Below are 27688 nucleotides of genomic sequence, written 5' to 3' on the forward strand. Positions count from 1 at the left end.
CTCTGGGTGCCACCAAGGAGTGCCTTTGATGGGGCCACTGGGAACGGGACACCAAATTCCCTTATTACTGTCTGAAATCATGACACCCAGCTGCTTCTCCTGCGCCCTAAGGCTGTATGCTAGGTCTCTTCTCCCCCAAGCTAACCGTGGAAACACTACTGAAGCAGCACCGGAAGTGAGTAAAAAGGGAGTACACCACAACTGTTAAAGCCATGGCCTAGAGCCGCCTCCGCCCCCAGATGCCTGAGCCACGCCCAGAAGGGTACAGTGGCCACCCTGTACCCTTGACAAAAGACTAAGCCCAACAATTTCTTGATGCAAATAATTCCAGGCACCTAAGCATGAGCAAGCAGACTAATCGATAAGAAGTACTTGAAAGGAAACCAGGCATCGGACAAATCCCAACAGATGGGGCACCCTACAACATACCCGACCAGCACTCTGCAAAAACTGTCATGGTCATCAAAAGCAAAGAAAGTCAGAGAGACTATCACATCCAAAAGGAGCCTAACAAGACATGACAACTAAATTTAGTATGCTATGGTGGATGAGATTCTGGAACAGAAAAACAGACTAAAGAAAAACTAAGGAAATCTGACTAAAGTATGGACTTCAATTGCTCATAACATATCAATATTGGTACACTAATTATAATAAATGTACCACACTCGTGTCAGATTATAGAAAAAACTAGGAGGAAGGCAGTGGTAATGTGGGAACTCTGTACCATCTGCTCAATTTTTCTGGGAATCTAGAAGTGTTTTAAAAAAAAAATCTTAATTGAAAAAAACAAGTAAATATTTTTTATAGATCTCTTCTAATTCAACTTTATTTTCTTATCAGCAAGTCAGTTTACTAACTTAAGCTACAAACCAAGTCTCGATCTCATTTTGGTGCAGAGGCCACCTTCCTAACCAAACCATCCCCAGAACTTCCTCTTCACCTGAAAGCCCTATGGCAGAAGTCCAGGAAATAGCTAGTATTTTTTATTTTGTTCTCTCCACATTACTAAATGCAAATGTAACAGAAAGTCTAGATAATACCAAAAATATTAAAAGGTGGCTTTGCTTAAAAACCATCTCAAAGAAGCATGACAATGAACTCCATTCAGAGCTATGACTAGAAGAAGCACAGCAAAAAAATGATCAGAGCCAAACCAAGTCAGTCTCAGAATCTACTGCATGCATCCATGAATAGCTTTAACCTGACCTCCAAAACTGCACATGGCCACCTAGTCCAGACAGCTGACTACTTAGGGTAATCTTCCAGATAGAGCCCTAGATGGTAAGCTCCTTAAAAGCAGGAACCACTTCTCTTTCTTCTGCGTCTTCTCAAAGCAGAGGGCTCTGCTTGTTTAGGCAATCACTTGGTACAGAGAACCAAGCAAAAGGCCTCTAACCAGGCAGGGCATTAAGAAAATTCCACCTCCTGAAAACATGCTGTCACTGCCCAGCCCTCCCACCACCCCTGAGTGTTATTCAGGTCTGTAAAATCTGCAAGGCCCAAGAATCCAGCAGCAGCGACAGGGAAGCCAAGCCACGTGCTCAGGGGACCATATGGCTACAAACAGCACAGATCAGCTAAAACGCCACAGGGAGGGAAGGCAGGCAGGAAACTGGCAAGCCAAGACAGGCACAAAAGTCTCAAGCAGGCTCAGCTAATCACTGTGAAGTGAACATGCTTCTCTGCTAACCTGGAGAGACAAGGAAAGCAAAGCCCTCCCTTGCATATCCTTCCTTAAGAAGTGAAACTGTTTAAGCAGAGGATGGAAAACATTCTTTGAGCAGGCTACATGTATCAAGACAATACTTCGTTGATTTCAAGTCCCTCAGAAGTGAGACTCTTGGCCAACACATCTCATCTACAGCATCAGTTCCAGAAATCACCTACAGAGCCCAAGAGGCACCCAGTTCAAGAGTTCACAGGTTATCTTTTGCAGGCTTTTCCGGCTATTTAGCTGTTCCTGTACAATTAGTTTCTAGGAGACTGGGCAGGTGACTGCTAAAGACAGAACCATTATTCGTTCCAGCCTTACAGTCATATGAGCCTCAGAGCAGAATCCTTCAGCAAAAAACTTACAGGACTGTCAGACTAGGTTTGTGAAGTCTCAGGGTACCTTAGGACCCTTTTAGGTTTCCTTGAAAAAGTAGCATTGTATTAACAGACATTTTTAAATCAGGTAGAAGGACTACAAAACGGCAGCTGGGTTCTAGGTTATGAAAAGAAATGCAGATCATTTTTTTCCTTTTGAATATAATGTGGATATCCCGTGCTCTCTAACAGAGGATAGCAAACTATGACCCAAGGGCCAGCTAGCCCACTGTCTACTGTTGTGAATAAAGTTTTACTGGAACACAACCATGCCAATTCATTTATATAACATCTATAGCCTGTTTTCTTGCTACGGTAGCAGAGTCAAGTAGTTGCAACAGAGACTACGTGGCCCACAAAACGTAACATATTTACTATATGGTCCTTTAAGACAAAGTTGGTCCACCTCTGTTCTACAACATATCAGAAAATGAACACACATAGGGCTATACATGGTTAACATTCCTAGAAAGCTATTTGGCAAATGTGCTCTAAAACATTCCTGTGGAAATAAATGCCATTTACATAGAGATTTATTCCATTTTCTAAATAATGGAAAAATTATACACTATACGAATATCGACCTAGTGGGGACTGGTTACATAAATTATGCAGTCCTACAATGGTACATTATGAACAAACTAAAGCAAGCTCAAACATTTACTTTGGCACTCTCCCTAAATACCTTTAAACAAAAATAAAGGGATTTGGGGTTGGGGGTAAGTCCAGTAAGATAAAGATAATGGGAGAGAAGAATACGGCAACAAAACATTGGAAGCTAGAAAGCAGGGAGATGAGTGGTAACAGACTCCACAGAAGCTGAATCCCGGCTAGTGATAAGAAAACGTAATAACCAATCTGATTTATACTGCAAAATTCCTCCACCTGCCAAGACAGAGAAATTGTCAAATCAGGAATCTCAGGTGGAGATGAAAATGGGACCAAAACCTACAACTGGATTTCAAGATCTATACCATAAATCCCATATATAGGTTCACTGCTTTTAACCCACTGTTCGAGACCTCATTCTTAAATAAGAGAGATAAGCAAAGATCACCAGGTATCTAAGGAAAGCCTCTCATACAAAAAAAAGGGGGGGGGGAGGGGGGAACCAAAATAACCAAAGAGAATTAAAAACAACTTGGAAAATACATACTATGCAAGTAAAGAAATTTTTCAAAAAATTATAATTAATTCCTCAGCAAGCTAATGGATGATATTTCATCTCTGAAAAAAGTGGTATTACTATTAAAAAAATAACAAGAGAAAATAGACAACAGAATGGAATAAAGAGCCCAGAAATAAACTCATGCTATATGGTCAATTAATTTACAAGAGAAAGAAAGAATATACAATGGAAAAAAGGCAGTCTCTTCAGTAAATGGTGCTGGGAAAAGCTACATGCAAAAGAATGAAACTGAACCACTTCCTTACACCAGACACAAAAATAAACTCAAAACGGATTAAAGACCTAAATTTAAGACCTAAAACCATAAAACTTCTAAAAGAAAACATAGGCAGTAATCTCTTGGACGTCGACCTTAGCAATATTTTTCTCTGGATCTGTCTCCTCAAGCAAGGGAAACAAAAAGTAAACCATAAACTATTGGGATGACATCAAGCTATAAAGCTTTTGCACAGCAAAGGAAATCAAAAATGAAAAGGTAACCTACTGAACAGAAGATATTTGCAAATGAAGTATCTGTTGATAAGGGGTTAATATCCAAAATATATAAAGAACTCAACGGAACAACATCAAAAAACAATCCAATTTAAAAACGGACAGAGGACTTGAACAGGCATTTCTCCAAAGAAGACATACAGATGGCCAATAGACGCATGAAAAGATGCTCAACCTCACTCATCACAGGAAAATGCAAATCAAAACCACAATGAGATATCACCTCACACCTGTCAGAATGGCTAGTGTCAAAAAGACAAGAAATAAGAAGTGTTGGTGAGGATGCAGAGGAAAGGGAACCCTCATGCTTTACTAGTGGAAATATAAACTGGTGCAGCCACTGCAGAAAACAGGTTGGTTGCTTAAAAAATAAATAAATAAATAAAAAACAGAAATACCATACAACCCAGTAATTACACCTCTGAGTATATTCAAAGAAAACAAAAACACTAATCTGAAAAGATATATGCACCCCCATGTTTACTGCAGCTTTATAATAGCCAAGATATGGAAGCAACCTAACCACTGATAGATGAATGTGTAAAGAAGATATGGTGTGTGTGCGCACACACACACACACACACACACACAGGAATAGTACTCCACCTTAAAGAGTGAAATCATGCTGGGGTACCTGGGAGCCTCAGTTGTTAAGAGTGAAATCATGCCATTCACAACAACATGGATGAACCTAGGGGATATCATGCTAAGTGAAATAACTCAGAAAAAGACAAATGCCACAGGATTTCACTTACACATGGAATCTTAAAAAAACAAAAAACAAAAAAAACACAACAGGTGAACAAATAAAATAGAAAGACTCATAAATACAGAAAATAAGTTGGTGATTGCCAGAGGGGTGGGGGGATGAGGGCAAAATAGGTGAAGAGGTTATAAAATAAATAACGAAGATGAAAAGTACAGCATAGGAAATATAGTCAATGATAGTGTAGTAACTTCATATGATGATGGATGGTAACTACTCTTATCATGGTAAGCTCTATATAATGTATAGAATCATCAAATCACTATGTTATACACCTGAAACTAATGTAATACTGTATGCCAACTACATTTTAATAAAAATAAGAGAACCATTCAGAGAACAACAACAACAAAAAACAAGCTCTTAAAATACAGTATCATAAATGAAATATTCAGTAGCAGGGCCAAAAGGTAAATATAAAAGAATTCAGAAAGAACAAGAGACAGATGAAAAATAGGAGGAAAAAATTAGAGAATACCAGTCAACAAAGTCAAACACCTGCTAGAAAATAGCAGAGAAACTTGTTGGAAATCAACAACAAAAAATAGCTGAAGCTCCCAGACACAAAGAACTAACATGGATAATAAACACAGTGCACCACTGGAAATTTCAGGATAAAAAAGAATATGTGAAGACTTCACAGAAAGAAAAATCATATTAAGGATGAGGAATCAAAATGTTATCAGACCTCTTAAAAAGAAAAAAAAAAAAAAAGAAAGAAAAGAGAAAAAAATCTCCAATAGTTAAATGACAGTGGAGCAATGCCTTCACAATTATGAAGGAAAATAACTTCTAACATAAAATTCTATATCCAGCTAAACTATAGATCGAGTGTAATTACAAAATAGACATGAAAAGTCTCAAAACATTTCCCTGCCAAGCACTCTTCCCAAGAAGCTAGAGAATGCGTGCCACCGAACTAAAGTAGTAAAATTATAAAGAAGCCAAGGAATCCAGCAAACTGTAGCTCCAACCCAGAGGAAGGCAAAGAAAACCGCAGGAAAATGGTGAAGATATCCAAAGGTGACAGCTTTATAACAATGAAAAAAGAAGAACAAAAGAACTAGTCCAGACTGGTACAGGTCACAAGGCTCCTGGAAAGTATTACTGAAAAAGATAAAATAAACAGGCTGAATCAATGTCTTAAGAGGAGATTTAGACAGGTAGAGTCTGGGGGTCAAATTAATAAGTACATAAAAAAATACATAAACCTTTAAAATTATTAAGTCCAGGGTAAACAAAAAGTTCTGCAGAAAATGAAACGTAATCATAATATATCATATGGCTCAGTGGTAATTAGCATTTACAAAGTAAAGATTGAACCAGAATTAGGATACAGTCCTATTGGAAGGATTAGGGAAAAAGACATGCACACCCATGTGAATCCTCATCTTCAATGGTATGAAGGAAAAGGGTCATACCTGACACTGAAAAGTTAACAAAGAGCAATAAAAACATTTTATTCAAAGATATGGATCAGCCAAGAATTGAAAATGGCTGCCTCAAGGGACTGGGAAAATGGACTAGTACATTTCTTAATAAGCCCATGGAGTTCTTTAAATTTTTATGCATTAAAAATAAAAACTTACAAACTTGAAAAAAATTATATACAAAAGAATACAGCTCAGTACTACTCAAAAGTGACTACCAGTCTGCAATGAGAGATGGAGCTTGTACCAGAACATAAATCAACTACATCACTGAGAACACTGCTGACATTTTTTCTGTAGCAAGTTTTTTTTTTTTTTTTTAAGATTTTATTTATTTATTTGACAGAGAGAGAGATAGCGAGAGAGGAAACACAAGCAGGGGCAGTGGGAGAGGGAGAAGCACGCCTCCCGGCAGAGCAGGGAGCCCAATGCAGGGCTCTATGTGGGGCTCGATCCCAGGACCCTGGGATCATGACCCGAGCCGAAGGCAGATGCTTAACGACTGAGCCACCAGGTGCCCCGCAAGTTTTTCTTGATGAAAGAAGCAATGCCTTGAGTTACATTCTGGCTCAAGCTCCTTATATTCTATCAAGGCACTCTGAGTAGGACTGGTAGAGATCAAGGGTCAGCACACTTTTCTGTACAGGGCCAGATAGCAAACATCCTAGGCTTTGCAGGCTATATGGTCTCTGTCACAACTACTCACCTCTGCCACTGTATCACAAAAACAGCTATTGACAACCTGTAAACAAATGTGGCCATGATCCAATGTATTTATGACACTGATATTAAAATGTTGTATCATTTTCATGTGCCACAAAATTTTCTATATAAAACCCATCCATACTTCACAGGCCATACAAAACAAGTAGTGGGCCAGACTTGGCCCATGGGCCACAGTCTGCCAGCCCTGGGATAGACGGTATGATAAATTTAAAAAAATGCTGTGTGATAGTTTCATCTAGTATGAGAAGTTTTTCTTCTCCTTTTTATGCTTTTCTCCTATTTTAAAAAATAATAATAATGCTGAAGAATATCTAAAGCTCAAGAAGCTTTAAAACCATTTATCTACCTATAAATACATCTCTCTACTCTCTGAGCAGGCCTATATCCCAAATGACCTCAATTTATATTAAAGATACTAGAGGAGAATGGCTATTCCCCATAATCCTCAGACGGTTTTTAGAGGCAATTTCCTCTATTCCGCCATTTTAACAAACAAAACTTCATTGTAATGAAAAAAGCCTCACTCTGTCTTAAAACACAACAATCGTATCCTGGAATCCTAGATTTAAAGAGGAAAGATGCCAGCTCTCTCCTAGTTATCAATGAAGTCATAGTTAAGAAAAATACAAAGCTACTGACTCAATCATCTCATCTTTCAAATTTCTTCCTTCAGCAATGCATTAGCAATGCATTAAAGTTCCCCCAACCAGCAAAGGCCCAAAATCCTTCAAAATCTTCTGGGTTTCTCTATAAACTCCGTTTCAACTGAAGAGGGGCCAGAAGGGACAGTACAAGATAAGCCTCATCTACATCACTAATATCACAGCCTCTCCCAGTGATGGTGAAAACCGGAAGGACTGACTCCCTTGCTGAGTGAATGATTATCCTTTCACTGTGTGGCTATACAGGAAACATAAGCAGTAAGTTCCAGTTAGGTAGAACAACCGTGTCCAAGTTTCCAAGCTAGTACAGTCCTCACACAGAAAGGAAGCAGGGTTGCATTCTGGTCTGTGCCAAGACTTGGAAGAAGCATGGGGGGTTATCCAACCAGGGACTATTCCCACTAATGTCCACTAAAAGACCCAATTATGGCTAACTTGACAGCTGCTTGGAGACCACCTACTACAAGAGGGAGAGAAGACACTTGAGCACTCTGTGACTTATTGTTTTGGGCATCATAAAAAAGAAAGTGAAGAAATTCAGCCAATTCCTCAGAGACTGTTAAAATTTTACAGTTCTAAAAGAAACTGGCCCAGGATTTTTCAGGCTGATAGTGCCACCTAGTGGCTTTCCATCTTAAACTCATTTGGGGCAGCCACCTCTAAGGGGATACAGATATGTTCATTAACCTCTTTTAGTTCATAAAAACAGAGCTTCCAGCATCTCTTGCCAAAAGTCAAAACAGACTGGAAAACATCACAGCATTCTGGGAAAGTGAGGAAAACAGGTCTACCACTCAAGGTACCAAACCCAGCAACTAAGAAAAAACACAGCTCTGTTGCTGGACCCAAACAATCAAACAGCACTAGTTCCTGTCAAAGGAATCCAACCCAGGATACTTCAGGAGAGCTCTCAGAAAAACACAGCACATGGGAAAAACCTCAAAACCAACGAGAGTCCCAAAATAGAAAGAAGAGAAGGTTGATTTGACATAGGAAATCTAAGAGAAAGCCATTTGTCAGGCAGACAGAAAGAAGTCCTAAAATAGGAGAGAGATTCCAAGATGGCAATGTCCACAACTTTAACTCACGAACTTCTAAATGAAGTTATGCAAATTTATGACAAGAAAGCTCTTACGGTTTCTAAGTCCCCTGCAATAAACACACACACACACACATACACACACACAGGCAATCACTGCACATACATGCACACACCACTTGCTTGCCCTAAAACAGAAATGGTTCAGCTCTGGATTGATTGTTCAGATGTTTGTACTACCACCAGCTGACAATGTCCACCATGCATCTTAAGATGCCAAGAATGACTCACCTTGGCAACAAACTGCTTGTCCTTCTGGTCCAAATTAGCAGTGGGAGCCACATAGTCTCTCCATATTCTCAGCCTGCGTTCCTTGGCAAACCTGGCAACAAAATCAAGGATGCAAATCATTCCGACAGAATAGGTCAGCAAATGGAACCCACCATCACCATGGGAGCAAACAGTACAGGATCCTACTCTACCTCATAGACAAGACACCCAAGGGAAAGGCCACCTGTGAAAGCAGAGCGAAGTGTGAAAGCCACAGGAAGGACTGTACAGCAACTGGACTGTCCAAGACTGTCCACACACCCTTGGCTGGCAGACTGGGGTATAGGTGTGCACTTTTTCGAGCCCAGACAGTACAAGCCCATCTTGAATTAGTTCGTTAGCTTATCCAGTCTCTCCTGAGGGACTACTAATTGCCAGGCGCTGGAATGACAAACACAGAGCAACTGCTCTCTGAAGTGGGAAAAACACCCACATCTAAACAAACAAATACATTTTTTTAAAAACACAGGCCTGCTCAATTTCCATTTGAATAAAAAAAAAAGATTATCAGCTAACCAAATCTTATGTGAAAAACAGAACAAAATGGTCTCTGTAGTGCATCTAAAGAAGAAAAGGGACAAAAATCCAACAGAAGTTCACCGACAAAAGTGAAAAAATGGCATTGGCAGACATTCGTTTTACAGTACCAAAACCACTAGGAATTTTTTCAGTCAGGCTAAGAGAGCGAAATGGAGTATGTGCAAAGATTTTAAAAAACCAGTGAACAGCTAGCTATGTTTTCAAATATACTTTTTGTGTTTTGTATTTACAAAAGTCTTTACAAATAAATGGATACATGTGCAAGGGAAAGGAACTCCTATTTCTGAAAACAGTATTGCAACCTTTTTGTAAAAGAAGCACTAAAATGATAAAAAGACAAAGTAGCATGTAGTAGTTATAAAATACATAAAATTCTCTGACAGATTTAACAATGCAAGCAAGTCAAATACTGCATGCAAAAGAGCAGGCAAATAATCACGTATTATTGAAATATGATTTGCATTCCTTGCTCTAAACCTGTGTTTAAAATCCCATAAAATCTATAGATGTTATAAAACATGTAGATACTACTGCCATTGTACTCACTTTCTTCAAAGAGAAGCAGGAACTTAAAGAATGCAAAAAGAATTATCAACCAAAATTATATTTAGAATAATGGACTTACAGGATTTTCTGAACAAAAAAATTTTGAGCATCACAGAATAATTAGAGGTATTTGGAACACTGTATTTGATAAGAGTATTTTATATTTTGAATTTAATTGTGGAACATAAAGACTAAAAAATTTTATACAATTTTTTTAATCAGATAGGCCATATCTGATGGCCCAGATTAAAATCTACTTTTATAAAAAAAGTTGCAAGTCTTTCTGCTTATAGGCACAGAAGGATGTGAAAGACTCAGGGAAGAAACCTATACTCCTCCAGTTCATGTTCTTGCACACCTCTTAGCTGTGTGCCTCAAAGGCCAAAAATGGGAAGTTGTCAAGACCATTATAACTTTATGATTCTGAAATAAGTCATACAACACCCCTTGAGAGTGGATCATTGTCATCAGTGGTTGGTGGGTCTTCTGCTTAAATGTATCCTGGGAGATGGTGGTTGGGGCTCTCCCCAAGCATCATCTCTATTCATCTACTCTTGCTGCCTGCTTCATTTTCTTCCATTTACCCCATCAAGTGAATGAAGTTCACCTACACCTGGATATTCTTGACCTTGACACTTGAAATACCCACCCAATCTTTGGAATATCCAACTACTGTTTTTCTAGAAATAAGTTATTTTCTACATAGTCTTTAACCACAAGGGACCTAGCTAAAAACATGACACCACCACCTCACAGTTACGATAACATTTTTAATTAAAATATGCTTCAACAGATGAGGGCAAGAGGCCTCACGATAACATTGAATAGTCCTGTTTTAGGACCTACAGGCTCTATTTTTCCATCATACCCCTGGCTCCAGCCTACCTGTTTGGTAGTAGCTGGTAAGTGATTATATCATCTTCAAATGAGCCTCAAGTTTCTTTCATTCCAAATGCCTAAAACTCAGAATTTCAATGAGGGGCTTGGGGAAAAAAAAAGTCACCCCAAAACATTAAAGCAGCAAATCTGGTGAAGAACAATTTCTGAATGAAAATCTAGCCCTTACTGTAGAGCAGTGAATCAGAAAACCCAAAGATTTCTAAGTAAGCAACTCCTCTATGAGATCTTAGCCTCTTTTGGAACTTCCTTAATCCTTTACTGAAATACAACAAATACTGACATAGATAGGTGAGAGAAGATCACAAGATTTCTTTCCCTGAAGATCCTAAACAAGATCTTTGGCTGGAAGCTTTCCCTGACAGACCTTACCTCTCAGCTGCCCTCAGCTTTTCTGCACCCCGAGTATAAACTGCAATCGACCAATCCACACAGCGAGCAAAACCTTCCTTCAGGAGGAGCTCTGTGATGTTGCCATTCTGAAAAACAAGGCACATGAGAAGGCAGGCACAAGAGAATCCATTTCTCTGGACTTTTGACACAATCAACAGCCACAATCCATACTGCAGTTCATATTAAAAAAAGGAGGGGGAAGGGGGGCAGGAAGGAAGGAAGGAAGGAAGGAAAGAAGGAAGGAAGGAAGGAAGGAAGGAATAAAGGCACTTCTCTCATTAAGAAACCAGCTCTGAGATGGGAGACACCACTCTGCAGCAACTCCTAACAGCCTTGGCTTCCCATCCCCACAACACCCAGCACAGTAACTCTCACTTAACAGAAGTAGGATAAATGTTAGTGGCATTAAATGGAATTGACATTTCAATAGCTCTTCTTGTGGGCAGAGGAGGATGTTACACCTTATTATTTCCTTCCCTAAGATCAGCACTTACTCCCCTTTTCATATGGAGAAAGCTAAAGAACGGGCTGAGTAAGGGAATAACTTCAGCTACATTTTCCCCAGTGAATTACAATTCCCATTCTACTGTGACACAGAGCCATCTGGTAGGGCACAGGCAGACAGCTAGTCCTCCAGAAGAAACAGACATGACCTTGGCACATTCCAAACCAAGCCTCCCAGCCTTCCACAACAGCCATCATGAAAGAATTCTCTAGCCAAAGAATAAGTAACAGTAGTTTAATATGTACCAGATATAGGTTACAATAATGAAAATTCACTTGCACTTGGGTGGTACAAAACAACGTCACTTCCTTTCCAGGAGGAACCCACCTACCAAAGTCTACGCCTGGGAAGAACTGATAGTCACAATTAGAAGAACATAAAGAACCTATTTCCTGCTCAAAAGCAGAGTTAGGAGGTAAGTGGATAAGGCCTGGAGTACACAAAGTAATTTTTCCATAAAAAGGTTTCCTCATCATAGTTCTACCAATACTTTATTATTTTTTTTTTTAAGATTTTATTTATTTATTTGACAGAGAGAGACACAGTGAGAGAGGGAACACAAGCAGGGGCAGTGGGAAAGGGAGAAGCAGGTTTCCCACGGAGCAGGGAGCCCGATGAGGGGTTCGATCCCAGGACCCTGGGATCATGACCTGAGCCGAAGGCAGCCACCTAACGACTGAGCCATCCAGGCACCCCAATACTTTATTTTTTGAAACACTTATTTGAATTATATGTGAACTGAATTAAAATTTTAAAAATATTTAAAAAATAAATACATAAATATTTGATAGAATTCAAAAAATAAATAGTAAAGATTTATTGGAGAGAGAGAGAGCAAGAGAGCACGCAGGGGAAGGGGCAGAAGGAGAGGAGAGAATCCCAAGCCGACTTCCCGATGAGCAGGAAGCCAAACAAGGGGCTTGATCTCGGGACCCACGAGATCATGATCTGAGCCGAAACCAAGAGTCAGACACCTAACTGACTGAGCCACCCAGGCACCCCTAGTTCCACCAGTACTTTAAAGAGCTCCCTCTAGAGCTACATACAAACCTCAGCAATCTTGTTCTACATAGTTCAGTGCCACCACTCATCTATGGGGCAGCCCTTCAACTTGCCTCTTCTGAACCTCAAGGGCCAACACTTGAGGAAACAGGAGTTCCTCCTCCCCTTACAAACTCAAAAGTTGAGGTTCATTTTCTAAAAGTGAATAAGATCTGTCCAATTCTATCAGTTAACTGATGTCTCCCTAGAAAATGCCTCAAAAATCAGATGATAATCCTACCAAGATATATAAATGGTTCTTAAATACAGAGAGAGAGAAGAGAAACAAACCACAGCCCATCAAACACCAAATGCACCCCTAACCTCACACAGCCCAGTCTGCATGGGCACACTCACTGGATGAAGGATGGTGCCCAGAATGTTCTGGTTGTGGCAGCTCTCCAGAATGATCTGAACATCTCTCTGAAGCAGTCGAGACTCGGTGAAAAATTTGGCTTCTGCAGCAAAAGGCTCTGGTGTTTCACTGCCATCTGCTTCCCGCCGAAAAGTTGGGCACTAAAGCAAGAGTAAGGTAGCTGGGTAATGCAGCCTCAATGTGAGTGCCAGGCACTCCTCACACCACACCAAACCACCCCAAACCGCAAATACCACAAAGCTAAGCTAAGGAAGGTCTCAAATCAGGCCTTCTAACCCCTTTTTAAAACATACTGGTAAAAGGGACTAGAAATAGCAAATTGTCAGACTTCTTGGGAAGGTAAATAAAACTCATGTCACTATCATGGGGCAATTTTAAATTATATTTGAAAATTACCCCTTGCCAAGAAAAGAGTCACAAATGCCTAGTTTTAAATCCCCAATCTTTTTTTTTTTTTAATCAAAATGGATATTTCACATTGAGACAAGCCATTCTCAGGAGAGACAGGAAGCTCTGAAGTTTCCTGTGTCTCAACCACCTCTTCACCACAGCCCACTCGAAACAAACCCTAAGTACTTTAAAAGATTTTTTTTTAATCTTATTTGATCTAATGAGAATAGTCCCACTGCAAAGTTTACAGTATAAAGTACTCTAGTCAATGCTAATGGCCCATATTAGGAAGAATCAGTAAATCCAGAGTCCCAGAGTAGAAGGATCTACCTGTCACTGAACGCTTCCACAAACCCTATATCCACCCCATAGCCCACTCTATGGTCTGACCTTGATCCCTGACAGCATGACCGTAACCAGGTAGTAATCTGGAAGGAGCAGGGCCCTGACCACACTGCCGTCCCGCACATGCTCGATGATAGCTGTGTGACAGAATAAACAGCTTAAGTCATTAGCAAAAGTTGTGCCAGGGATAAACAATGCCCAACCAAACTGCATTTAACACAGTTCATCTCCCCAAAACCCCCAGAAAGCCTCCCTCTGAGAAGTGACAAAACGCTGGAAGATCACAAGTATCCATACAACAGACTCTTCTACAAACTATTCCTGGGAATACAGATTAGACTCACTTCTAGGTCTTCTCTACTTTCTGGGATCTCATGGCTCATACTTAAGCTTTGTTATCCGTAAGCTAGGGGGCTCACCACTTGAGTACCAAGTGTGTAGCAAAAAATAAGTAATAATTCAGATTTGGTAATAATCTTATTTTACTCAGTCTGTAGTTAACAAGGTCTCAAAACTGGGCCAAGAACTACAGTGTGAATGAGTGTATGCATGTGTGTGTGTTTGTGTGTTTACTTACATACAGAATATAATTTCAGGGATGTTACTTAAGCAGCAGCTTTTAGAAAGCAGCAAGATACCCAATGTGGAAAATTACCAGCATCTACTACCCTGCACCAGCAAAGGATTAACCTCTGTCAAAATACATCTGATGTAACCTACATGAACTGGATTTAAGTTACCTTCCAAAACACCACAGTGCTACTGCACTCTTAACAATTTCCTTCGGATACCAAGTAAAATAGCTTTTATAAACCTCAAGAAACTTGAGAGCAAACAGAAATCACTCTGCATCTTGTCTGTCTTTTCCCACCAGCCTCACCATTGACAGGTTTCTGATGGTGTGAGTCCACAAAGTGCCTTGGGTTCTCTATGGTGTACTTGAGGTCCCGGATAGTATGTGAACCGTTTCCCTCACTCCACGTTCCTTTCTTAGCTGCCTTCGCTTGTTCCTCACATTCTGAGAGCCGGTTCTGCTCAGGACTGGGACATGAAAAAGAAACACATGTGATGAGTTCACAACAGGGGAAAAAAAAAATCAGGCTCTTCTTTGAACTCAGCATCTGCTCCCCTTGAAGGAACCAAAGCTTTTGTTTCAGATCTATGGCTACAAACCCAAGCCTATAACCAGAAAATCACCATGAGTGTAATTTCTGATTCCAGTCTTGTTCCCTCAAAACAACAGATTTGCTCTTAAGAGCATTTAATGAGAAAATGCAAAGAACACATATCTCAGTACTACCACCATCAGTGATTACAAGAGGACAAGTTGGTGGCTCAGAGGGAAGCCTCTCCAGGGGGCATAGCCTCATTTAACCATCCGAGACTCAGGAACTGGAATCCAGGAAGAGCTTAGCATGACACAGCACAAGGAAAGTGACTAAGAACCACCCTTATTCCCTATTGTCTACAGAACAGGGCTGGGGAATACAGAGCAAATACTATTATTACAGATGTCACCCCAAAACTACTTACACATTCAATAAGACCAGCTAGGCAAAAGCAGTTTGAAAAGCTTCCATTTTGAAAATGGAAGACTCCTCCTTCATGAAGCAGGAAACCAAATATATATGAGAACAGTCAGAAAACCAGAAGATAGACCTAAAAACAAAACCAGAAATGGTTCCCCCTTTCGCCGCCCCCCCCCCAAAACACACCCCTGAGCTAAAGGGAATACTGAACTCCAAGGCCTTTCCACAATCTCAACACCCGGTTCCATCAAAGGCTATATACATAAATTGAATCTCCCACCTTGAGCAGTAGGGATATGGGAACAGAGATCCCTGATCTACAATTTCTCAAGCCAGAAGTCTTCAGTACTATTCTTTCCCCCTCCTTCCCAAAGAAGATAGTCACATCTTTGGGGACCCAAGACTGCAACCAGAATTCAATAAAAAATGTAACTTAAGAGATAGAAGCAAACATAGAATCTGAGGAAAGGAGAAGTCAAGACAGCTTTAAAGAAAAAAGATTGGGACTCCAGGGGAGATTTCTTTGTTGAGATGGTACAATAGAGCTATGAGCTTTTTAAAAATTTTCAGTCTGGTTGCAAACTGGATTTCCAAAAAATACTGCAATGATAATCATGTCAACAATTCTCCTTAAGATACAACTTCAGCCTCCAAAAATGCCACTTAAGACAAATGTCTTTATTCAATTAAATTCCCAACATGCTCACCCCCCAATTATAGGCTCCAACAAATGTTTCTTTGCAGTTAGAAAGGACCCACAGACGTATACGGTGAATGAGTTAGCCTCAAAGTCTATGAAGGCAGGAAGAATGCAAAAAGTACATTCTTGCCTTTGCTCATCCCCACCACTGGTACAGTTCATGCAAATATTTACCTAAAGCCTTTTGTACACCAACAACAGTCATATAATATAGCAAGGACTTAATGATTTAAACAGCATCTTTAGCCTCCAAATTACTGATGTAACATATCACTTTTCAGAGACTAAAGTGTTAATTAAAGCCAGCTGCAATCCATCCTACTGTGAGCCAACACTGGTGAACTTGAACATGATATATGTGCTATAAAGCTTAGATAACTGGGGCGCCTGGGTGGCTCAGTCGTTAAGCGTCTGCCTTCGGCTCAGGTCATGATCCCAGGGTCCTGGGATCGAGCCCCGTATCAGGCTCCCCGCTCTGCGGGAAGCCTGCTTCTCCCTCTCCCACTCCCCCTGCTTATGTTCCCTCTCTGGCTGTCTTTCTCTCTGTCAAAAAGTAAAACCTTTAAGGAAAAAAAAAAAAAGCTTACATAACTAATACTCATTCCCATTACGTTCACACTGCCATTAGCTAAACAAATACATTTTTACCTACTATTTAAGCATCTACAGATCCATAGACCAAAACAGGCTTAAAAGGCTTTGGAGAGACAGAAAATTTTCCCTGACTTTAAAACAGAACCATTGAGCCCTTGTCAGTTTCCCTAGATTCTAAGCAGCAGATTTTGCTTTGAATTCTATTTATTCACTCCACTTTATTTTTCATTGCACTTATTTCTTGCACATGATATATTGTATATCTATTTGTTTATTGGTTTCTTATCTGTCTCCCCATTAAAATGTTAGCAGAAACTGTCTGTTCACTGCTGTATTCTCAGTGCCCAGAACACAGCCCGGTACATAGTAAGTGCTCAATTAATCTTTTGGGATGGATGGATAAATACTCTGGAACTGAATATCTACCGTGTAAGACATAGCCTGTTGGCGCTTATGAATATAAAGAATGGAAGTGCCTTATCTCAAACTCCTTTATTTAAAGGAATTATACATGTCAAATGCCACTAATGAATCTTGAGTGACCTCCTGGCTCAGAATAATCCACACTGGGGCAGGAAATGTCCTAAAAGCCAGAAGAGCACCAGAAGTTGACCAGGGGACAGGAAAGAAAATGCAGCAAAGACACAGTAGAGCTGGCTACCCAACCTCTTTCAAGTGACCCCAGCTCTCAAGGTGGAGGAAAAGGAAGTTTGAGGGGGTCAGAAGAGTAATAAATACTTACTTATTAGCTCTCATGCCTTCTCTCCGGGTGGCCAAGCCCTCTGCAACCAGAGACTCTGCGATGTTTTCCCCATTGGTATCTGAGGAGGAAAAAGGGAATTAAACACAAGATGCAAATCAAATCTGTCTCCAACAGCAGCAGCGCTCAAATGGAACCACTTTCACCCTTGGCTCTTCAAGAAGAATGATGTTGCCAGAGAACTGGACAAGGCAGCAACATAGTGTTGGGTTTTTCAGAAAACCTCTTCTCCCAAAATGTCTAGTCTTGAAGACCCAAAGGTCTATAAATCTTCCTCTTTAGGACTTTGTTTCTAATTTTCTTGCGTATCTACCAGGCCAAAGACAATCTCGGGAACTACGGAGACTGAAAGAAAAGCAAGACACACAGAGCAGCCCAAGAGAGTATAAAGAACACTGACCTAAGGAGCAGAGGCCTGGAGTGGAATACAAATTCCGCCACTTAATAGCTTAGACAAGATCTCTCAGTATCTTAATTTATTCATCTATAAAATGGGAAGTGTACCTGCCACATGGGTTCTTGTGAAAATTAAACCACAATGTCTGTAAATCTAACCCACTGCCCAGCACACAGCAGGAATTAAAAACAAAAAATTAGTCCCCACACTTGTACAATCAGATGGATTCATTTAGGATTGTCTATCATGTTTTACACAGCAAGTCTAACTCCCCTCAGGATGCCCTATTCTCTGCTCCAAGAGGACACCAAGACAAGCTACACCGTTTGTCAAAGGCTTTCTCCTGCTCTCAGAGACAGAGGGGCAGAGGTGGTGTCTAGATTTCTAATCTATCATATAGCAGCAAGTAAGAAAAATGAAGTTAAACTTAAAACCCAATCTGATTAGATTTCTACCTGGGCACTTGAAACATTAATTGCATTTCCATGCTATTGAAAAAGCTTTCAGGTTCTGTATGCTCTTAAATCTCCGCTTGTCAGACAAAGCAATAAAGGAAGACATCTGTGAAGGAACTGCTGCATAAAAATCTTTAATATGGCAGAGAACAAGGTCCCAGATAAACTGAAACACAGGAGTCTAGCTAATAGGTAACGTCAGCAAAGAATAAAGTTCTGTAAGATTTATATTTAATACACTATGTATTGACTTCTGTAAGCAGTAACAATACACACACCACCCCCAAATCCAGCCTAAATGTCGTGCCATTAGCATTGCCCAAATTGCTACAGAAGCAAATTATAAGCCTCTTTTATTACCAAGGAAAGTCGAGATGAATGATATTTATACAACAAATTCTCAGGTTCTGAGGCTGAGCATGGATCATCAGAACCTCTCCAGTGAGGTTACTGGTGAGGCCAGACACAGGCACACACAGCTATCTGACATTAGCAAATACTACACTGGTTGTTTCAAAGCAACAGGAATCCCAAAGAGTAAAGTCAAAAGGAAGGGTTTAACAATTAAATGAAAACTTGAGCAATAAGGTGCCAAGATGTCAGGGAGTAGAAAGAAGCCCAGGTACAAACAAGGTGAGTGGTCACAAAACCAGTCAATCAACTGCATGCCAAATAGCTTTCAGTTTCTTGGCACAGGGCACTCTGAAACAGCCGTTGGCTGGCCCACTTCTAAAAAGTGAGTTCTGATTGCTCCTTCAAAAGGAAGAAAAATATATTTCCCTGGGCTGAACTCCGGCAACAAAATGTGGTGGATAGAATACTGAAATGGGGAATTTGTAGGCCAAGGATCTTATTCTTGTTTACTACTTATCAATTACAAAACTGACCAAGTCACAATTGGGATGGTATTCTGAGCAAGTAGATGACTAGATTTTCTCCACAAGTCAGAAGACTTAATTTTTTTTTTTTAAAGTAAGTTCTAAGTGAACCAAAATTTCTCAAATTCTACCATTCTTCTCTGTCAAATAAAAAGTGAGTAGTCATGAAATAGGATAAACATATGGATACTGATTACATAAGCCACTGTATCCTTTCATTAGAACTGGCATGGAGATTTTAAAAGAGCTGAGTGAAAATACTACACTTTAAGTCATTTAAACCTTTAAAACTAAAAGATGTAGATAATTCCAAACATTCTTTCAGTCTGGGTAATTCCAAACATTCTTTCAGTATGTATTTATTGATCACTTCCTATGTAGCAGGTTTTATTCTAAACACTAGTACAGTATCATGCTACATCATATCCAGTTTATAATTTGGGTCAATTTTAAAAATGAACCTTCTAAAAACAACAAGAATTTTAAACGTCAACTTCCTTTAAAATAAATACTTAGACCATTTTAGCTGAAGACCAAGTTTACTTAAAAGAACTCTCAGAGGTAGTCTCTTTACAGAGATATCCATGCCTGACATTTTCTGTAGTTTCAGGGAGGAGATCTCTGGCAGGGTACAGAAGACTGACCAACTGTTATGGAACTGCAGTTTTTTAGGTGATAAAATCCTTGAGTGACTGCATTCTGAAGACCATGTGCTTCTATTCTTTCTAACCAGGAGACATCTAACAATAATGCCTAAGTGTTTTATTTCCTACTGTTATTATTTGAATTTTGGGTAAAAGGGCAAATTTGTTTCTTTTTCTGAAAAGATTCTATATATTTCTATAATTCCCCATTCAATCAAGAAGGAGATAGCCATCTGTCTGGGAGGCTGAAAAGGGCGTTTGTCTACTGGGTAAATCAAATGAGACATCTCCTGGCTCACCCTGGAGTCATCCAACTCACTTTCCTAAGACCTCTACAGTTAAAATCAGAATCTTTTTTTTTTTTTTAAATCAGAATCTTAAGAGGATGTTGTTAGCTGCTTGCTTACTTCCAGCTTACTGACTACCCAAGTCAAAAAATTATCTAAAGCAGCTCCGTTGGAAAGTTATTTTATCAAAGAATCACAGAATTTAATAGATTAAAAAAAAAAAAATACCCACTCCCAAAATAACTCCCAAAATGGCTGCTTTATGAACAACCTACCAATCCTTTCAATGTCCTATTTCTGTTCAAACTCCATTCCACAATCTTATTCTCTCCCTGTACCTAATCCAAAAAAAGATCAGAACACCTAACACCCCATGAGCCACCTGGCCCAGCTAAACAACAGGCATATGTGCACATGCACACACAATTACTGAGTACATACTCTGTGCCAGAGCCAAGTGCTTTACACATTCTATCTCTTTCAACTCTCTCAATAGCTTACAAATGAAAAAACTAGGACTTACAAAGGCTAAGAGTTAAAGAAGAGTACATGGTAACAGAAGCCAGAATTCTAACCCACATCTACACAACTCCAAAGCCTGTGTTCTTTCCATTCCATTCCAAAATATGTGGCTTGCCAAAACCCACAAGCCCTAAACAACTCTTCCTTTCCTAAAAAGCCCCAGGAGAAGAAAAGCCAAAAGAATGATAAAGGAAATAGAAGATACAATAGGAAATCTACAGGAATTCAATTAGCACTATGACCTAGAAGCACAGAGCCACTGAGTTCCACAGGCTGATGGTCTAAATATAAGGAAGAATGCTACGGGGTACTACGCACACCTAACCCAGGCCAGCAAAGCAGGCACAGGAGTAAACAAGGAGCAGGAATCGGGGGCCCTGCACCAGGAGCACCTATGCACCATGAGCTCGGGTACTCAAAGGACTTCCAATTACACCTACAGCCAATTGTCCTCCACCAGAACGCACACTGGCCTTCCACCAGATAAAATCTGATCTTTGGAGAAACTTTAGACTCTGAGGGAAGTAAGTCCTTTTCCCTTGCTAACTCACCTTTTCCAAGGTAGATCATGCCATACTCTCGCCCCTGAGGAGTCTTGTTTTCTATCGTGAAACAGACTTCCTTCCCAATCAGCTTCTTCCGAAGGAACTCTCGGGCAGGAAATGCCCAGGGCTGAAAGACAAAACGAATGTGTCACATGAGAACCGCCTAGTTCCCAGGGGTCCTGGGATGGAGCCCCGCATCAGGCTCCCAGCTCTACGAGGAGTCTGCTTCCCCCTCTGCCCCTCCCCCGTTCATGTTGCTCGCGCTCTCTCTCTCAAATAAGATCTTTAAAACAGGAGGATCCAGCAGTTGGTTTAACTAGCCCAGGCCCTAAAAACAGGTCTCATAGTGGCCCAGATACTGGCAGCAGTACTTCCAGAGCCATAGTTCACTTCATGAATAATAACTGCCAGTAATTTTATAGCACTTGCCATGAGCCAGCCACTACTTTCTAAATGCTTCATATTTATTTATCAACCCACTCCTGAATGGGCTCCAGGAACTCACCTAGTCAAAGGGAAAACATAAGTAACTACCACCTCCATTTGTTTGCCTCTTTCCAGTTTACAAAATGCTTTCACTGATTATTAAACTAGCCTGAAACCAGTTCGAGGCACTGTCAGAGTAAAGGCAAGGTTCTAGTGCTCTTATTTCAGAGTGAGTCTCCTGCTCAAGTAAGAGCCTTGCTTATATCATTTCCCCCACCTTTTTTAAGAACAGCAGAGTTGAGAAGGGCAAGAACTATTCTCCCTAAAATGTCTCCTTTTCCTGCTCTAGTCTGAGGCTGCACCAATGCGACCCAGGTCCCTAGTAAGGAGTTATCTTGAAAACGGTAGTTCTTCCTCCACCCATCTAAGGCCCTGACATAAGGGGTGAGCCACACATCCATAAAATGCAAAGTGTCCACGTGATCTCCAGATCCCCACCCCATCACTTCTAGGATGGTACAAAGGGAGAGGTCTCTGAAATAGTCCTGTCAGTCAGAGCCACCTGCACTTGAATTTACAGTCTAGACCTAGCTCAGTGCCCCCAAGTTCCCTCAGAACAGAAATGAGGAAGGAGGGGGTAAAAGTTCAAGGAATATAGGATCTGCAAGACCTCATGCGCAGAAAAAATGCAAAGTACAAAAGGGAAGCGTGTACAGGATATGCATGTGTTGTCTACTACAATTGCCCAGAGCCACAGAGCTCGGGCCACACAGAGTAAGGCAAACGGTTTATCACTGGTCTGGAAAGGAAGCCTCTGCTAACCTTTTCAGACCATTAAGATTATTCCATGGGGCTATCCAATAAGCTTTTCTAAAAGAAAAACATCCATATGAGTTCTCAGAAACCAGAAGCCAATCAAAAGATGGCAGTCCACCAAGCCGTTGGGCCAGTATTCACAAAACTAGCACTGTTACATAACATCAGTTGGGAATGCTTCTAGGAAGAACTGATCCTGTGTAAGCTCTCTCAAAGACACAAAAACAAGCTTATCCTCATTCATCTAATGCTCTTTCCTCAAAGCACCCAAACAAAAGAGTCAATCACTCAATGGTCATATAAAGTTCATCATATTTTCATGTCCCATTTCCACCCCTTGCTCCACCCCCCAAAAAATGAAAACAGCCACCAGTCACCAAAAAGAGTCTTGTAATTGAAAAATGAGCCCAATTATCAACCACATCACAAAAACCGTACTGAACAAACTAACACAGCCTTCTCCATTTTTATTACCTTAGTGATCCACTTAACTCTAAAAACATCCTCAGCTACAGATGTAATGTTTAGTATTCAGTTTTGAGACCACACTAATATCTAAAATTCAGTAACACACGGTTTTCCTAAATACTTGGAAAAGCTCTGACAAAACAAGTACTCCTAAAAGACTTTGGTAAAAACTCATTATCAAGGGTCAGTTCACAAGGAACTATCTAGCACCTATGGGGAAATCTGCAATTTCTACCAACTAGAGAAAATTACTAAAAGCTTTTAAGACTTGAAGGAGCACCCTTCTCTTCACCCTTAGGACCTCATATTTTACAATTGATAAGTCACTGGGCAATAACAGAAAGCCACACTGGAGGTCTTGGAAAGAACATATACCTAATCCTATAAGAAAAAATAACCTAATTTCTGTACCTCGCTTTTTTTAAACCAGTCTTCTCAAGTTGTGTTCCACCCAGAGTTGGGCAAATTCACAAACTACACAAGACTAGCTATGAAGAGAGGCAACTGAGGGACCCACGGAAGCGACTGACCACAACACTCCTCACTAGGCCAAGAGAGCACTCCAGGACAAATCTTTGTGCAAGTGTCCATACAGAGGACAGCCGGCAGACAGCTAACTGCTGGAGAAGGCTATCCCAACAAAGCCTCCCAGAACAACTCTAGGAATCAAGTATAGGGAAAACTGCCCAAAGCATTTATCAAATAAGCTCCAGAATGGCCTCACAGGAAGGATAGCTGTGGTCTGCTCATGATGTCCCAGAGCTCAATCTAAGAAGCAAATGGCTGCGTGCCTGGGTGGCTCAGTTGGTTAAGCGACTGCCTTCGGCTCAGGTCATGATCCTGGAGTCCCGGGATCGAGTCCCGCATCGGGCTCCCTGCTCGGCAGGGAGTCTGCTTCTCCCTCTGACCCTCCCCCCTCTCATGCTCTCTGTCTCTCATTCTCTCTCTCACAAATAAATAAAATCTTAAAAAAAAAAAAAAAGGAAGCAAATGGCTGTTAAGTAGTTGAGACTCAAAATTACCTCTTCCTTTTAGAATGTTCAACAGCATGCAACCTAGCAGCTTGCACTCTGCTCCCTGCCTCAAGCAAGGTCTAAGGTCTACCACAAGGAAATGAGTTTTTTTAATTCCAATCTTTTCTTTGAACCAGGTAGAGTCCTCCACTACTGAACAGTGTATGTAATCCTTAAAGCTAGCTACTTTTGTCCATGGCCCAGTGCTCAATACTTCTTATCCCATCTTCTCATCACCCCACCCATGGTATCCCATGTGTATGTAACCAATTCCTCTCTGCCCCACCACCCCACCATCCTAATTCTCAAGTGCTCCACTGAAGGTAGGACTATAACATTCATTTCTGGATTTCTCATGAAACCAACATACAGCTTCACACATAACAGGAACTCAGTAAATATGTGGGTAATAAGTATGTAATTCCCACAGTGCCCATCAATGCAGTATCTAGGCTGCCTAAGTAGCTAGGCAACACTGGGGATTAGCCTGGAACAGGGCAGTGATGGCTAGGGACATACAGTGGAGCTGCTTTTACTGCCACAGGACTTAGGAGAGAGCTGAGCTCCTTTGAAAGACGGTATCAAGAGTGAAGGCAGAGAATAAACAACCAAATGATATTTGGGACAGTGATACAAAGGGAAGCAAATGAGCAATGTCATCCTTGACTCCAACTGAATGTGAAAAAAATAGACAACATGCTCCAAAACAAAGGAAAACCAGAGAGAAAGGGTAATGCCACATTCCACAATCCACTGATCCCCCAAAAGAAGATGCTCAGGTTTTTTACCCTCATTATTCACATGTTTATTCACTGTTTATCTGTTTCATGTCAAGCACTGACTAGGCTCAAGAACAGAGATGTGAGATAAGGTCCCACCCCTCAAAGAGCTTACAATGTAGTAGAGAAAGACATAAACACGGAATGAATGTGGGAATAACACTGAGCAAGGCAATGAATGAAATTTTGTTTCAAAAAGATCTGGAAACATATGGAGAAAGGATTAGAGGGGAGGAGAATGAAGGCAGAAGGACCATTATTTCAGCATTCCTAGCACACCACCGGAGTGGAACAAAGAAAAATAGGAGTAGTAATGAAGTTTCAAGGATGGAGAAGAGATCTCTTAAAGGAAGCAGACTCTCTAGGTCTTGATAAAGGCCTGGATGTCACAGGGGAAGGGAAGAGCAAAGGAAATCAGGTTTCTGATTTGGGCTACCAGTTGGCATCACTAGTCACTTGAGCCAAAGCAGCTTCAAAAGCGGGGGGGGGGGGGGGGGGCGATACCAGATCACAGCAGGGAAAAGAGAGACTAGATTATCAGGACAGAGTAGTGACTGTGGCTGAGAAAGGATGAAATCTGTAGCCATCAAACACTTCATGTCTCCAGGACCTTTGAAGAGTTACCAGGAGAAACATAAGGAGACGGAGTTGCTTTGGAAGAGAAAACAAAAAAGCACCACACTGTACAAATACATGAAACTAGAACAAGGGCTAGGATCAGATCACGTAGTATTCTCTCAGCTAGGATAGTTCATGCAAGATTTTACTGTACTGTTATATAGGATACAGTTCAAATATTTTAGAACGAGTTCCAACTGGCCTTGTGTTCCTCCGCCCTAAATTCCCATCCACAAAACAGGAAATTAAAACCCAACCCTTCTTTCTTAGAGGCTACATTGCGTCTTTCTTCTGGGGCAATGAACTTAATCAGGCCTAGCCAGCCAGGGTCAACGCTTCTCCTCTCATGAGCACTCGAGCTGTTACACAACACACAACTGAAAGGAAAAGAACTAATCCAAATGTTGGTCAAGAAATGCACTTAGGACTCAAAATCTGAAAAGTGCTGTGAGAGAGTTAATCTTCAGGGATTGGTCTAACAGTACTAGGAGTATTTATAGTAACAGAAATTAACAAATGGCAGTAGAGATGATAAGTAACATTTATCAAGTACTTTTTAGACACGTGCTAAGCATTTGACATATCTTGTTTCAACCTTACTAAACAACCCCAATGTCTACACTATCACCATTCCCAATACTTGTGGTCACTGACGGAGGACCAATGAAAAAGAATTTCTTTGGCCTATTTTGTCATCATCCCAAGAATCTAACTGGATTGCTGCTGACAGAATTACGGGGGACTTTTCTCCATTTTCTAGACTACTGCTTCATTACTGTAATTCAAACAAAATGCCCCTTTATTATAGATTTTTTAAGAACTACACGTTTTCCTTAAACAGAAGAGCCCCATGAGTTGTGTTTTCTTCTTCACTTCCACGTCAGGGAATAGCAGAGGAAAGCTGAGGTACCAAACTTGCCCAATTATCATCAAGTTGGGGACAAATAATTGGAATCCAGAAATTTCACTTTTGATGATAGCTGAGCACTACTTAAGAAGAGACAAGAACTGAGGTTTCAAAGTATGGGAGCCAAGAAGACTAAACAATGCCAAATTTGGACTCACAGCAGTTGCTAGGAGATGAAAGAACTGAAGGAGTCCAAGGCAGACCACAAAGACAGCAAGGTGGGCAGGCACTAGAGGTAAGAAAACAGGGCAATGCAGGGGATGCTGGGACACAAGGTCAGAAGTCTCTCAAATCACCACAACACAATGGTTCTTGACTATTGAGCCACAAGCTGCCTTGAGAAACCAATTAAAAACTCCCTCCTTTAACAATGCATGTTTACACAAAACTTTGCAAACAACTTCAGGGGATTCACAGATGCCTTTAGGGGTTCATGGATCCAAGATTAAGAATCTGTAATAAAGCACAGCAGGCAGTATGCTATATTTATGAAGGGAAGAGTGTCTGCTTGGGAAGGTGATAAATACCTCTGGAAGGAGATACAACCCAATAACAACATCAGTAGTCCCTGGGGAGAACTAGATTTTTCACTCTCTCCTTCTGAATTTTGAACATGAAGAATTCAAACATAAATTAATAAAAGAACTCTGCCATAACCAATGGCAACCTCAAATGACTGAGACAACCTAGGAAATATTCCATCCTAGGCCAAGAGAAGGAGTGAAAACATGGACAAACCTGAAGAGGCTCCAAGCTTGTGGGAAAAGGTAGGAGAAAAGGGCTGGAGACTGGGATTACTGCTAATGGGGTGAATGTGTGAATGTGTAAACCTATGCAAGCCATGGTAGGTATGTCCAGAGTCATCATTCCTATGATACAAAAATAATACTCAAAATATACAGGAAAAGATTACAAAACTTGCATCAGTCAAGGAGACTGGGCTATAACCTGGGTCCACAGCCTCAGAGAAGCCTCTGGAAGCACCTACCTCATCTGGGGTATCTTTTGCATCAGGTTGAGTTGCAGCTGCCCGGCGGGCAAGATTTCCGGCTCGGATGTTGCTAAGGTTGATCTGCCTCTCGGGGGGAGGCCCACCACGAGGCTGCCCTCTGACAATGATGGCACAGCCTGAGAGGACCTACGGAGGGGGAGAAAAAGAGAAAATTAGCTGTCTAGAGGTAAGAAGAACATAACAGAAGTTGTTCACTTACTGTATCCCAACATCTCGAACAGTACTTGGCTCCTTGGAGGCGTTCAAATATTTGTGGAATGACTGTTGAATGACTAAATGAATGGGATCGTTTTTAATTTCATAAGAGAAACACCTACAGAAACATCGGGCTAGCTTCTCAAAGAACAGACCCAGAAATAGAAGTAGAAATTAAACAAACAATGGAAAAGTCATAAAATAAATAGACTGTTCAGGATAAAGAGGCATGTGAGACATGGAGATGAATGACCTTTGTAATTTCATCCAGCGAGCACCACCACGTTCTTGTCAATTATTAAGAAGTTAATATCTCCCCATCCACATATCCCATTCTAGGATGGAAGCAAGCAATGTAAGACCTAAGAAAAAGGGAAGCTGAAGG

The 27688-nt window shown here is 40.7% G+C and overlaps 1 protein-coding gene across 2 annotated transcripts in view; it reads right to left on the reverse strand.

Moving 5' to 3' along the window:
• The window catches only part of SND1 (staphylococcal nuclease and tudor domain containing 1), a 407418-nt gene that overhangs the window by 350885 nt on the left and 28845 nt on the right, over nucleotides 1–27688 (reverse strand). For both annotated transcript variants that reach the window (XR_010406399.1, XM_064574988.1), the window contains exons 2-9: nucleotides 27085–27234; nucleotides 21076–21196; nucleotides 17324–17402; nucleotides 14639–14799; nucleotides 13804–13895; nucleotides 13005–13163; nucleotides 11081–11187; nucleotides 8687–8777 (exon numbers count right to left, since the gene is read on the reverse strand). Coding sequence is in view for 1 of the 2 variants with exons in the window: in XM_064574988.1 (XP_064431058.1) it covers nucleotides 8687–8777; nucleotides 11081–11187; nucleotides 13005–13163; nucleotides 13804–13895; nucleotides 14639–14799; nucleotides 17324–17402; nucleotides 21076–21196; nucleotides 27085–27234 (960 nt within the window). In the remaining variant the exon portion in view is untranslated. The remainder of the gene's footprint in view (nucleotides 1–8686; nucleotides 8778–11080; nucleotides 11188–13004; nucleotides 13164–13803; nucleotides 13896–14638; nucleotides 14800–17323; nucleotides 17403–21075; nucleotides 21197–27084; nucleotides 27235–27688) is intronic.

This window comes from Mirounga angustirostris, unplaced genomic scaffold, assembly GCF_029215605.1.
Source record: "Mirounga angustirostris isolate CCGP_5_RB_7025 unplaced genomic scaffold, mMirAng1.0.hap1 SCAF_12, whole genome shotgun sequence".
Taxonomy (NCBI): domain Eukaryota; kingdom Metazoa; phylum Chordata; class Mammalia; order Carnivora; family Phocidae; genus Mirounga; species Mirounga angustirostris.